We start from the raw sequence: 13,198 nt of genomic DNA, 5'->3' as shown, positions 1-13,198 counted from the left end.
GACAGGCCCGGGCCCCGTGAGCGGGGAATCTGCCCGTTCAGCCGAGAGGAACGCTTCGCTCTTCCGCTGTCCTTTGTCGCCGAGTTTTGGAAGAGCTGGCAGTGACAATTGGAAATGAGATTGCAAGTGGCTAGGAATAGTAATGAGATCAAATGAAAGTTTTATGCACATATTCTGTATGTGGAAGTCTGGAGGTTGGAGGAAGAGAGGACAAAATGGGGACAGACAAAGTGAGGGCAACTGTTGTCTCTTTCTATAATATCTCTATCTGTCTATCTGTCTATCTATGTGTCTATCTATTTATCTATCTGTCTGTCTATCTGTCTATCTGTCTGTCTGTCTGTCTGTATATCTATCTATCTATCTGTCTATCTATCTGTATATCTATCTGTCTATCTATCTATCTGTCTATCTATCTATCTATCTGTCTATCTGTCTATCTATCTGTCTATCAGTATATCTATCTATCTATCTATCTATCTATCTATCTATCTGTCTATCTGTCTATCTGTCTATCTATCTGTCTATCTATCTATCTATCTATCTATCTATCTATCTATCTATATATATATAATTTGTGGTGGTTTTCCTTTCTAGGTCCAGGCTCAGATATACCATTTTGCATAACATTTTGTGTGCATTGACTTTATTGATGTCTTGTGATCTGTAGTCTCTCTGTCTTACACAAAACCAACAAAGTAACCCCCTCAACCCCTTCTCTTGCTCTCACTCTCCCTCCCTCTCTCTCTCTCTCTCTCTCTCTCTCTCTCTCTCTCTCTCTCTCTCTCTCGCTCTCTCTCTCTCTCTCTCAGAGGAGACATTGCCAGTGCTGTGGACATTTTGGAGTCTATGTATACTGAAGGTGCTCAGAACGCTAGCATGTCCTACGTTTTCCGGAAAGTTCTAGAGGACAACAACGATGATGCACTGGATAAATGTAAGACTCAGTTGTAATCAGTTTAGTCATTTCTTTTCGTGAAAATGATTGCCTAAACCCAGCAGTCCTCTGTGTCCTTACCTACACATAGCATTGTGCTCCCCTCTGTGCAATCCTCAATGTGGCAGTCACCATTTCCGATGAATGATTCATGCATCTCTCTCCTTGAAGTGAGCGGCATGGCAGAGCGGCTGGCCAATCACTTTGCCTCCTACAGGGCTGCCACAGATCTCTTCTTGCAGTACCTGGACTCAGGCAGGACAGAAGAGGCCAAGTTCCTCCTGCAGGTACCAGCACCAGAGGACTACAACATTCATCCAGTCTTCCAGTCTACTCACTCTCTCACTCAGACATGCCCGCTCACTCACTCTCTCACTCAGACATGCCCGCTCACTCACTCTCTCACTCAGACATGCCCGCTCACTCACTCTCTCACTCAGACATGCCCGCTCACTCACTCTCTCACTCAGACATGCCCGCTCACTCACTCTCTCACTCAGACATGCCCGCTCACTCACTCTCTCACTCAGACATGCCCGCTCACTCACTCTCTCACTCAGACATGCCCGCTCACTCACTCTCTCACTCAGACATGCCCGCTCACTCACTCTCTCACTCAGACATGCCCGCTCACTCACTCTCTCACTCAGACATGCCCGCTCACTCACTCTCTCACTCAGACATGCCCGCTCACTCACTCTCTCACTCAGACATGCTCAACCACTCATACACACTCAAACACATCACATTCACGTGCAAACTCACACAAATTCACATACACACATACACAAGTTTTCAGTGACACACATGTATCTGAAAAGGTTTAGATATTGTCAGTGACATGAATGTATGTACGTTCCACTTTCTCTTCTTCGGTTTTACGTTAAGTTAAAGTAAGCTTTTAAAGTAGGTAACTTAAACGCGTGTTGAAACAACCAAAAGCTCAAATGTTACCAGCCTCCTGCTGATTCGCGTCATCCAATGGAAAGCATTCAACCATCTTCTTTGAAGAGCAAAAAACTTTACAAAGTTTTTCTTTTTTTTCTCTCTCTCTCTCTCTCTCTCTCTCGCTCTAAAAAGCCTCTAACAAGGAGAATAACAAGTCTTTTGAAATTGCTGAATTAAGTATTATGGAAACCAGCCCGTGAGAGGAGTCCTTTGAGAAAAAGATCTGCTGAGAGAGCTTGCGTCACAGTTCAAGCAAATGCCGAGCACATTTTGTAGCTGCTACTTCCTTTTAGCGGCAGTTCTCGAGACAGTTTTGCTTTTTATCTTGTACCGAGTGATATGACACCCAGCATAAAGGCAAAATGATCCTAGATCAGCACTTAAGAGTAGTGTCTCCCTAGGGTAGAGTGGAGTACATGGCTGGTGCCTTAACTGGTATGACCATAGTGCAGGCACTCTGCCGCTGAGTTGACTCTGCCCAATGCATTTTAATACACAAGGCTGTTAAAAGCCTCTAGGCCCCTCAGCTTTTAATTCTGCCCAAGCAAGAGAAACACACATCCTTTACGACTGGCTTGTAACATGACCTCATTGCCACTTAACCCAGAAGAAGAGACGCGTAGCAGAGGAACTTCAAAAAATGTGGCAACTCACCGCTGTTTGATTAACATGATTGCCCGCGCTAGTTCGGTGACCTTTTAAAACATAGAATATTCTCTTGTGGTTACATGTGTTCTTTTCTATTGACTTAAAGCTATAGGTTCAAGAAAATTGTCTTGTTCAAAGACTCCTTTAAAAACCGTCCATTCCCTCTTTGTTCTGACTGTCAACCAGCACTCATTCCGCACGAAAATGTGTTCTCATGTTAGGAATATGGACAAAAGTCTACGGGAATCAGCACTTTTGGGAAACTGCTTTAGATCCAATTCAACCTCTCTGCTCTTAATCCTGGATATATAAATTTGTGGTTTTAATGACAAATACTGATCCGAAATCAGTTTTTTCATCTCAGTTCTTTACCATGTCACTCCCTGAGGGTTGCAAAGCTGATCTCAGATCAGCTTTTAGTGGTCAGGCCACCTGTGGCACATTTAACTTGTGGAAAACAACGCAAATTATACACTGGTCCCTGAAAGCTTAGAGAGTGTACGGATTGAAATCACCGCTTTTATGTGACTAAGTGTGGATAATTATACTTTAAATAGGAACGGTGCTGTACATTTTAATTTTATAAAGAAATAAGTAGTTATCTGCCTGACTCTCTATTAGCTGTGTAATTAACCTTCAACAGGAGTTCGCCTCACTAAGTGCCAGGAGATATAATGGGGCACTGCTGTGATTCAAAAACACTCTTAATATGTGTAGACGCACATATTCACTAGCATGTTCAACTGTGTACAGCTGTTACACATTCATGCAGACAGACAGACACACACACACACACACAGATACACACAAACGCTTGCTAAAGATTTCCTACAAGTATGTTCCTTTCTACACGTGAAGGCATTTACAGATATGCGCTGGCTAACAGACAAAAAAAAAGGCATTACACAATTTGACAGTGTTTATTCATGACAGTGCCTTGGTACTCAACATTAATGTAAATGTGGTCTTCCTGTCTTTTGTCCTTTTTTTTTTTTTTTGCCATAGCGCTGTGCGGCCGTGTCGAAGCAGAAGGAGATTTTTACGTCGTACATGGCCAAAGCGGCTCAGCAGCCAGGACAGGTAAGAGTCCATCACTCCTAATCCACTGTCTGTCTAGTCCTTCAGTGCATAGGAGTGTTCAAGTGCTGAAAAGAGCGCAGAAAGCTTTGTTTAACTGAACGTGTTAGTGGTAGGGTGGGGTAAAATGATACTTGAGGGTACACATCAATGTTTTGGTTTGTGTGCCATCCCTCTGATACAGTTCTGGGAAAATGAGGATTCTCTGATTCTTAGAACCAACTCAACTTAAAGTCAGTTAAGGAAAGTGCAAGAAAAAAAAAATCGGGTCGACAGAAGACTTTTTACTCTTCACAGAGTGCCCAAAATACTCTCTTCAAATCGTAAAATACAGGACTAGCAAACTGTTAAAATGTTCACGTAACATCCACATTAGCGTTACTTGGCATTTTACCAAAGATGTCTCAATGCTTCTATAATATGCTGTATAACTGCTTGATTGAAGGCCGTTTGTATCTTTAGAGTATTAAGGTCACCGGACACCCGTCATTAGTACAAGATGAGTGACCATTTTCAACCCATGTAACCGTTTTTGCTTCTAGCTCTACTGACTGTGTTTATTGATCTCTTCTTTTGAAGTCGACCAAGATCAAGACCTTGTGGGAGTTGGTTCCCGACTTCGCCGAGAAGGACACGTTTTACAGCTATTTAATGAAATGCTACGGTGAGACGCCGTACTTTACCTACCCATTTTGAATACGTTACTTTCTGGTTAATGTGAGCGCGATAACAGAAGGTTGACAGCAGGACGTAAATGCCGTGTTCTCCTTAGCCCCGCTGCCCGTTTGTTCCAGTGTGTCGCTCGGCTCACTGGTCTGTGGCTAAGCAGGTATTAGCAGACCGATTAAAAATGCATAAGGCTGTATGCATTTGTCGTCAGCCGGGAGATGCGCCGGCTAATAAAAACACGTTGTTACCTAATGAGCGACTGCTTTTTGCCAGCCCTGCTGCGTGAATCTCGACATGGTTAAGTACTTACAGGTCCGCTTTGCCACTCATCGGCACCGCGTTAGCCTATGACTATTTTATGAGAACTGTGTCACCAACTGGTCAAGACAAGGACGAAGTGGTACTATTCTCTCTTTCTCTCCTTCTGTCAGGCATGGATAATGACCTGACCTCAGCAAAAGCCTTGTACCAGCAGATGCTGTCTGAAGGAGTACAGGTGGATGAGTTGTCTTTGAAAAGACTAGCTCTGCTCTACAGGAATGCTGGAGAAGCCATCCCTTTCGAAGAGCCCCCGGTAAACAAAACAACCCATCCATCCAGCTTTTTGAAATTCTATTTACGCAATATGTTCATTTCCATTTTTCTTTTGTAGCATGCTTTGATAAGCCCTTTACACACAAAATGAGAATTAAAGTAAAGAGATGGGGAAACAAAAAAGAAACACAAGTGCAGTTAACAATGACCGGAGAGGGAGATGAAAATCAGACACCCACAGGGATAGTTGAGGAAACAATATATTTATCAGTTACTGTTCTGTGTTCCCCCACTATAACTTAAGCAGCTATCAATCTGTCATAACAAGAAAGAGACAAGCCTCTTGTGTTCCTACTCATCTTTTCATTTCTCTTTCTTATGTGTGTGTTTCATCCTGTCTTTCTGTAAGAAACCTACAGACAGACCTAAGGCTGAGCTGCTATATTTGTAGTTATGATTTCTGCTGTAATTTGTGTATGTGTCTGCGTAGAGTCACAGATGTTAGTCTCCACTATAAACCCTTCATCGCCAACAGAGGTTTTCTTCTGTAAGAGAGCTCTGTGTGTAGCCTTAGACAATCAGAGAATATTCAGTATTTAGGATTTCATTCTGAGATTCTTAATGTGATTCACGTCCATTTAGTACACGATGTATTGCACTTGGACCATTTTACGCTAACCTCGTTTACCGTTCTTATCTTCAGACACCGTGTGTCACCCCTTCAAACTCCAAACTGTGGCCAAGTTGCCCAACTTTAATCTTTATGCGTTCTTAACTACCTCTCAAAAGAACTGCAGTTATGTTTCATAACAACACAAGTGGACTTGCTTGCAAACCATCAACCCATCACCACCACTCCATCCCATCTCTGTGAGCTCTCAACTCACCTTTTTAAGTTTACACAAAGCATTCTCAGGTAGCGCTCTCCTCCATCTCTCCCTCCCTCTCCTCTCCTCCCTCCCCTCCTCCCTCCCTCAGTTCTCTGGACCCGCGGTAGCCGCTAATGCCAGAGTACAAAGCGTCTCCTGAGAGTTGCGATAAGGAGAGATTTGAGGTGCTGTTTGCATCTGGCCTCCTTTCCCAGACATAGCCACGGCTATTTATCAACTTTAATTATGCTGTTAATAGGGGAATATACAATGTCGAAACCACGTAATCTTCTGAAAGCACTCACCTTCCAAAAAAAAAAAAAAAAAAAACACACAACACAACAAGCTTTTTAGAGGAGAGCTGTTGATTAATTAGCTGGACTTGAGGGAGGAAGAAAAGTGTAAATCCGTTATTTGGCCATTAATCTGGTTTGGGAGATGAAACGAGAACGAGGGATTGGTTGTGTTGTGCCAGAGAGAGAGGCTGTTATTAGTTTTCCCAAGAGGAGGGCTGTGGACTTATTTGTGGAGCCTGTGAGACCCCCTTCACAAATACACACATTCAACCCAAAATTACACGGAAATTGTTCTCTCTCTCTCTCTTTTTTTTTTTTTTTAAGTAGAAGAAAGCTGTGACCTGCAATGTTTCTCAACTTGCAAAAAGTAATCTCTCTCTTTCACACACGGGCACGGCAGATACACAAATAGCACCTTGCATCTTGAAGAATGTGTATTGTGTATACTTAGCGTACGTCCTTGATGTTTTTTTTTTAATCATTGTTATTTGTCTTTTTTCACAGGAGTCCTTCAGATTCTACGCAGATAAGCTGAGAGAGAAATCGTCAAAAGCTTAAAATCTGTTCTGCACATTGCTATATATCTCACGTCCGCTGTAATGTTCATTTTCGTTAATTTTTTTTTTTAATTTTCTTGTGTTTTTCATTACTGTGTGCAGACATTGTGGAAAGATGTGATGTTAAAGGCTGTTAAACGTTGTTGTTTTTTTTTTGCCCATGTTAATTATGGCAACATAAAAGATGATGTACAAAGGTATTTATGCTAATAAATGTCTGGAACTTTAATATTGTTTTGAGTTTCTGTGTACACAGACAATATGTACATAAAAAGAAAACTTCCATACCATTAATTTTTCTATGACACACAAGTATTCAGACCTTCTTTGCCATTACTAACAAGTAGAAACTCCTGTAATGAGTCCCATATCCAGTGTTACAGCTGCCATTGCCAATGGACAATGACTTCACACTGCTCATTATATATATACATAAAAATAATATGGTATGAACTGACTACACAGAGAAGAGAAAAAGAGAAGTCATTAACTTAAACATGCTGAACAGAAAATATCCTTGAATAAAAATCATGAACTAACTTTACGATGAGAAACAAACCTTTTTTTGTTGTTGTTTTTGTTTGATTTTTTTTTACAGTACATAAGATAACACAAGTAGGCCATATAAACATATGATGGCCTGGATAGCAATAATTGTCTCTAGACAATAAACTTCACTTGGTTAAAACTATGTGGGTATGGGCTTCATGCCCTGAGTCATTACAGTACAAAACTCTTATAAACCTAGTTTTATCTTCCTGCATTTGTTTAAGTTCCACCCATCTTATCGTTTTACAAGCCTACAACTTTCATGTTATTCATATGAAGAGTCAAGAGGTCAAGGTGAGAATTTATAATGTATTTTGCCTATTGGTGCGTACCATTGACCAGCTTGAATAGAACACTAAGTTCGGTCATGAAGGATTCATCTGTTGCATAATGGTATTTAGTACATAAGTTTAAAAAAAAAAGCAAAAACAACAACATACAAACAAATAGCTGTAGAATGGATAACATATGGATTTCAACTGATATGGCTCCCTTGTGAAATATAAATATTATAATTACTTGAATTTTGTTCCATATCGCAAACATGTTTAAAGCACATTTATCAGGATTTTGCACCAGCGCAAAACCTATATTATCTACCATTTACAACACAAACACTTTCTTAGTGTGACTTACTAAACCTCTCAGAGGTTTTTCAGTGTACCTTCTTCTGGCACACACATTGTTAAGCTTCATAATCTTACATATACAAAAAGATTAAGCTGTACAAAAAAAGAAAGAAAGAAAATGGAACACGCAAAAGCTGATGATGGATATCTGCCAGACTTACGCGAATCGTTTACGCAAATCGTTTGCCGAAAAGAACGGATACAGATCCCCCCCGCCTCCCCCTTTTAATTTGTGTCAGGGAATGTAGTACTTTGCTGCCACCCAGCGGCAGACTGTGGTAGGGCAAGGGAATGGTTTCACCATAGAGAAAAACTGGTCATTAAGCATTGACTTCTTTGAAAGGTACTCCTTCTTCACCAGTCTTGACTAGGCTTCTGTTTGATGAATCTGAGTGCCAGATAGTAAAAGACCATAAAGACAAGGGCGACAGCGACCAGAATTAGATAGCAGAGGTACAGAGGATTGTCGTTCAAGTGCATCGCCTCGGGGACCTGTCAAGGAAGAAAACAAAGCTATTTTAAGGCGTGTTTTGAGCATTAATCAAACACTATAACTTTGCAGCGAAGCATATATAGCCAAGATAATTTAAAATATATATCCAGCAGTGACTCACTATTATGCCGTCCACATTAATTGTTAGGTTGCCAAAGTTGACTGTGTAGTCGAGGCCACGGAACTGAACCTGCAGCATCCCCTCGAAGCCATAGCGCATGAAGGAAATTTTCGACAACCAAGATGCCACTGGTGGACAAAGAATAAAAAACATGGGGGTTAAAACAATTCTGTTACTTCACCGCATTGCCGGGCGGATTTGCCTCTCACAGTTGTGATCTAAGACAGGTTTGCGCAGAGTTTGCCAAGACCTTTACACCTGACTGAGACTAAGACGTTCAGTATCACTGAGTTTGACTTTAAGCAGTTAGTTGCTGCTGCTTTTTCTTATTAATCAAAATGACAAATGCTAGAGTAGATATACTTAGTAGAATACAATGGACCCGTACCCAGCCACATGTTTTGCAAACTAATGACGAAGCCTCCAGTTAAGTAGAAGACCGTGAAGAACGCATTGCCCATGAAAGAAGCTGTCTGTAATGTTGGCAGTGCTGCAGCGACAAACAGGGCCATGGAGCGACTACAGTACACCATCAGCCACACGAGCAGCAAGTTCAAGATGAATCGGTCGGGTTCATCGTTCAGTCCAGCCAGCCAGTAGATGGGCACGCCATAAACCAACGTGAAAACACAGTGCTCCGGCAGCTCACCAAGCACCTAAGCGAAGCACACATAAACGATCTTGAGTGCCATCGACATTTTTGTCAGATAAGAAAGCACTATTGCAAAAGTTCTGCAGTTTACATTTTGTACGTCTCAAAATCCAGCAGTAAAACTAACATGGAACTTTGCTGGCATCTGGTGGTTAGATAATGGATTGAAGACGTTTAGTGTAGAGGCATTTCACTCAGTGCTGGATTTCATCTCTTTACCTTAGCAAAGAAGTATGAGGTGACTGAATACATCCCGTCCTCTAGTTCATAGTACAGCATGGCTCTTTCTGTGTGACCTGTGGAAATTATCAATGCTCATTAACACTATACACCAATGTTATGTTAAGCAACGTTAGAAGAATAGAGCAACATGAGAGCAAGAAGAGGTTTTCAGCGCAAACACCAAACTGCAACACCAAGGTTGGTCTAACTATGAAGGTTTGGGTTCTTGATTAAAAAAAAAAAAAAAAAAGTCGGCAGATATAACCAGGACTTAATGAGTAAGTTTTGCGCGTGCTTTTGTACTGTGCTGATTTGACTTCATGCTTGAGTTCAACTCACATTTTGCTATGACGTCCAGCACCACAGCAAAAGGTGTCAAAGCTCCGATCATGTACAGCAAGGCCACTGTGTCTTGAATGGACAGACGGGTCTCTCCCGCCCCAAAGTACAGGAAACCAATCAGCAGCGACATCAGCAGCGCCTCTAGACCATGCACCACCAGGGTCACCAGGTCTCGAAAATCATTAAACACCTGTCGCCTAAGACGTACAACAATAATTATTATTTTGTAGAATAATGAATGATCATTCAAATTATCAGCATGTTTAATTCTTAAAATGTTTTAATTATTCCAATTTAAGTGTAAAATATAATTATTAAAAAATAATTGTTATTTTGCCAACACCAAAGAAATATAACTTTATGTAAGAGTGGACTGTGGTCAGAGGTTAATATAAACAGCATTTTTCTTATCTACCTGAACAAGACTGCAAACTGTTGCAGTCTGCCAGGGAGGCTCTCCACTGCATTCTTTGATATAGTTATTACTTCTTCATTGCGTTTTGAAGGAATGCTGCTGCAAAGAGAAAGAGAGAATGTAAATGATAGTTTTTGTGCTCCGTGTTACTCAGTTGTTTATGGTTTGCGTTATTTTGGCAAGAGCTGATACTAAATCATGTGTTACATGAAGCGTACGTGAAGAAAGGCAGAGGGAGGGCTTGTGTGTGTGTGTGTGTGTGTGTGTGTGCGTGCGTGCGTGTGTGCGTGCGTGCGTGTGTGTGTTGGTGTGTTTGTGTTTGAGTGGGGGATGGTATTCACCTTGGGGCATTCTCCAGAGCTGGAACTTGAGTGTCCTCTGAAGTCCACATGAAATCCTTTTTCCCCATCACTCTGGCCTTAAACTCCTCTGCTAACCTCGTGGTCATCTCCAAACACTTTGCCTCTTTCTCAGGGCTACGGCGATCGATACTTATCAGGTCCACTGCAGGAGAGGGTCAGAGTTCAGACACTAGACACTCAGCAGCCTAATAATCCCGTTCAAATAGACATCTGAAAAGGAGAATTGTGGACCCACTCACCATAGAAGTCAGAGGGGTTGCAGTATCTTGGACAGGGATAACCCAGAGACGTGAAGTATGGCACCATATCCTGGGCTTGACCAAAGTACACCGCTGATCCAGATGAGAGTAGAACCACTAGATCGAAGAGCTGGAAGATATCAGACCGGGGCTGGTGGACTGAGAGCAGTACCAGCCGGTTCCCTCGGGCCAGACGGGACAATGTAATGACCAGGTTATGGGCCGTGAAGCTGTCCAGACCTGATGTAGGTTCATCCAGAATAAGAATTCCTGAAAACATAATGAACATTGTAATGATTTAGATCAGCGAGATATGAATTTCCACTGTTGTGATGATACACAACTGTATGTTATATAACTATTTCCCATTCAGGAGAAACAGCTGAGATGAGGCTTTTTTGTTTTTTTTTTCAATTTTATTTTTTACACACAACAGAATACATAAAAGTTGATCGATGTATTTTTCTCCACTTATATATTATAATTTCCTTTGTGCTCATTTCTTTTTCTCTTTTATTACATCCCTTGTAAAACACTTTGAGATGCCTTTTTTTTAATGAATATGATACTATTCTACCCATAATTCATGATTTTTAGCATTATTACTGACACTTTCAGACTTACCAGGGTTCCAGAGCAGCTGGACGGCAATGCTCAGTCGTCTCCTCTCACCTCCTGACACACCTCGTATGTACTCATTCCCCACCCGAGTGTGGGCACACTGTCTTAGACGGAGCTCCGCTATGACGTCATCGACCTACACACACACAAGCAGACACAACCGACTCACGTTAACCGCCACATCTATACTCAACCAGACACAAGGCCTTTTGGCAAATCACGCATAGTGTACTGTTAGTCTAATTTCAACGCTCCTGCTCAAGTGATCTTTATCAGTGGCGCTGAGGAACTTGAAGTTGAGAGAGAACTCACTCTTTGATCTCGCTGTTCCTCGGAGAAGTGTGTGGGCAGCCGCAGTTTAGACACGAAAGCCAGCGTTTCCCGAACAGTGAGATGGGGCAGTAACCGATCGTCTTGCCGAACGTGAGCGATGCTCTTCTTCACCAGGGAGGGTGTGCTGGGTTTTCCATTGATCAGAATCTGTCCAGATTTCAGTTTTCCTCCTTCATCTCGCCGTGTGATAATGTCCAGTATGGAGGATTTTCCACAACCTGATGTGAGGCAGGGAAACCATTAGTTAAAACCAGACAAGTACGTCCTTTGTTTTTGGTTGCGCTTTATTATCTACTTAGTTGCCTACTTCTTCTCTGTTTTTTTTTAATTTTATTTTTTATTTCTTTTTTATTTTATATTTGTATTTGTATTTGGTCATCAGTATTTCTGTCTTGAGCTGAGTGAATGCTGCTGGTTAGGACTGGTATAGTTTGCATACCTGAACTGCCAATAACTGCCAGCATTTGGCCGCTGTGTACACGGAGACTGAGGTCTTTAATGGCCATCTGTTTACTGCCATGCTTCTCCCAGGGCAGTTTGAACTCTGAAAGTTTCTCATACCAGGGAATCTGGGCTCCTGTGTCAATCTGACCCCATACACATATAAAATTAATGATTAGATCCAGCTACACTGTTAGAGATCCTCAAACCTGTGCTGAGAGAACAACTTTGACAAATGTGTGTGAAAGATGGCAGATTTTTGATTGGAACAGATGCACAGACACAATGAATGATAGACTGAAAATACTATGAGCATGACATGATTGTTTTACCTCATAGTGCAGATTTCTGACTTCAATCTCATTGCTACCTCCACTGTAGGTAAAATAGAGACTACTGTCCTCTTCTGGTGTGTCTTGTCCCTGTTTATGAGGATGATATTAAAGATAATAATCTCACAGATTCTCTGTACTTTGCTCTCTAGACAAGTAGTTTTGAATTCTTGGACACGTAAGAATCATTGTAATAAGTTCAAGGCAAAAGGTTACTTTCGTTCAAGTTTTTAACCAGGTTAACAGGTATTTGAGTTTTTAACCAGGTTAACAGGTATTTGAGTTCATGGCGGTTAGTAGCCATTTTTGTCATGTATACTTGGGCAGTGCAGTTTTGACAGTTGGTCAAAATTGTCTTAAAAAATGGTCCTAGTCTAATCCCTGTTAACAAATACGTCTGCTCCCAGCAGATAAATGGATCTGGGACCTACCCGTGGTACAGGGTTCATTCAAACAAAGCTGCACATGTACATTATGTAATACAGACAGGGTTTTTTTTTCCCAATACACACTATCACATGTAGAATGCAAATACACCAAAAACTATGTGCTCAAGATTTACCGTTCATTTCTGACAAAATGAAATCAAAATCAAATTTGGACGTCTCAGGTTTGCAAATGTCGTATTGTCAACTCACCTCTGTCCCTGGCAGTCCCGTTGGGCTGGGACAGGTTTCTGAATAAATATCTGTCTTGATAGACATGATGGCTGAAGTGTTCTCTCTTGTGTGATGGAAGTCGTGTAGAGGAGAGAGTAGCTCCACTCCTTGGCTAAAAAGCAGGAGCAAAAATCCCACTCCCGTCGAACCTGTCTCGAAATAAAGACTGTGGAGCTGTGCTACAAGAGTCTCCCCTAAATATAACAAGGGTCTAAGGTTCACTGATAAGAGACTCTGTGTAGGATGCTAGGTC

General features: G+C 41.6%; 2 protein-coding genes across 3 annotated transcripts in view; one reads left to right on the top strand and one right to left on the bottom strand.

The window, feature by feature from the left end:
• The window catches only part of lrpprc (leucine-rich pentatricopeptide repeat containing), a 43,055-nt gene extending 36,297 nt beyond the window's left edge, over window positions 1-6,758 (top strand). The window contains exons 33-38 of the mRNA XM_030770441.1: window positions 813-937; window positions 1,109-1,224; window positions 3,539-3,613; window positions 4,190-4,274; window positions 4,711-4,853; window positions 6,483-6,758. Coding sequence (XP_030626301.1) covers window positions 813-937; window positions 1,109-1,224; window positions 3,539-3,613; window positions 4,190-4,274; window positions 4,711-4,853; window positions 6,483-6,536 — 598 coding nt within the window. The 3' untranslated portion in view covers window positions 6,537-6,758. The remainder of the gene's footprint in view (window positions 1-812; window positions 938-1,108; window positions 1,225-3,538; window positions 3,614-4,189; window positions 4,275-4,710; window positions 4,854-6,482) is intronic.
• On the bottom strand, window positions 6,738-13,095 carry abcg8 (ATP-binding cassette, sub-family G (WHITE), member 8). 2 transcript variants are annotated; one of them, XM_030770442.1, is made up of 13 exons: window positions 12,925-13,095; window positions 12,287-12,376; window positions 11,953-12,100; window positions 11,493-11,731; window positions 11,184-11,316; window positions 10,560-10,829; window positions 10,300-10,462; window positions 9,959-10,057; window positions 9,541-9,740; window positions 9,199-9,275; window positions 8,716-8,983; window positions 8,328-8,455; window positions 6,738-8,205 (listed from the first exon to the last, which is right to left on the bottom strand). In XM_030770442.1, the coding sequence occupies exons 1-13, from the start codon at window positions 12,988-12,990 to the stop codon at window positions 8,068-8,070; spliced, it is 2,019 nt and encodes a 672-aa protein (XP_030626302.1). In that variant the 5' UTR covers window positions 12,991-13,095; the 3' UTR covers window positions 6,738-8,067. The 2 variants fall into 2 exon arrangements, with proteins under 2 accessions (XP_030626302.1, XP_030626303.1); XM_030770443.1 differs by having other exon boundaries at window positions 9,959-10,054.
• Window positions 13,096-13,198: the final 103 nt, after the last annotated feature.

Source organism: Chanos chanos, chromosome 4, assembly GCF_902362185.1.
Source record: "Chanos chanos chromosome 4, fChaCha1.1, whole genome shotgun sequence".
In the NCBI taxonomy this organism is placed as follows: Eukaryota; Metazoa; Chordata; class Actinopteri; order Gonorynchiformes; family Chanidae; genus Chanos; species Chanos chanos.
The sequence above is the reverse complement of the archived record's forward strand: the minus strand, read 5'-3'. Positions and strand labels throughout refer to the sequence as shown.

Excerpts from the sequence above, each read along its gene's own strand:
- abcg8 (XM_030770442.1), bottom strand. The coding sequence starts at position 12,990 with ATGTCTATCAAGACAGATATTTATTCAGAAACCTGTCCCAGCCCAACG. Across the intron at positions 8,984-9,198 it reads CCTCATACTTCTTTGCTAAG|GTGCTTGGTGAGCTGCCGGA; the intron begins GTAAAGAGATGA and ends TGCTTCGCTTAG. Across the intron at positions 8,206-8,327 it reads TTAATGTGGACGGCATAATA|GTCCCCGAGGCGATGCACTT; the intron begins GTGAGTCACTGC and ends CTTCCTTGACAG.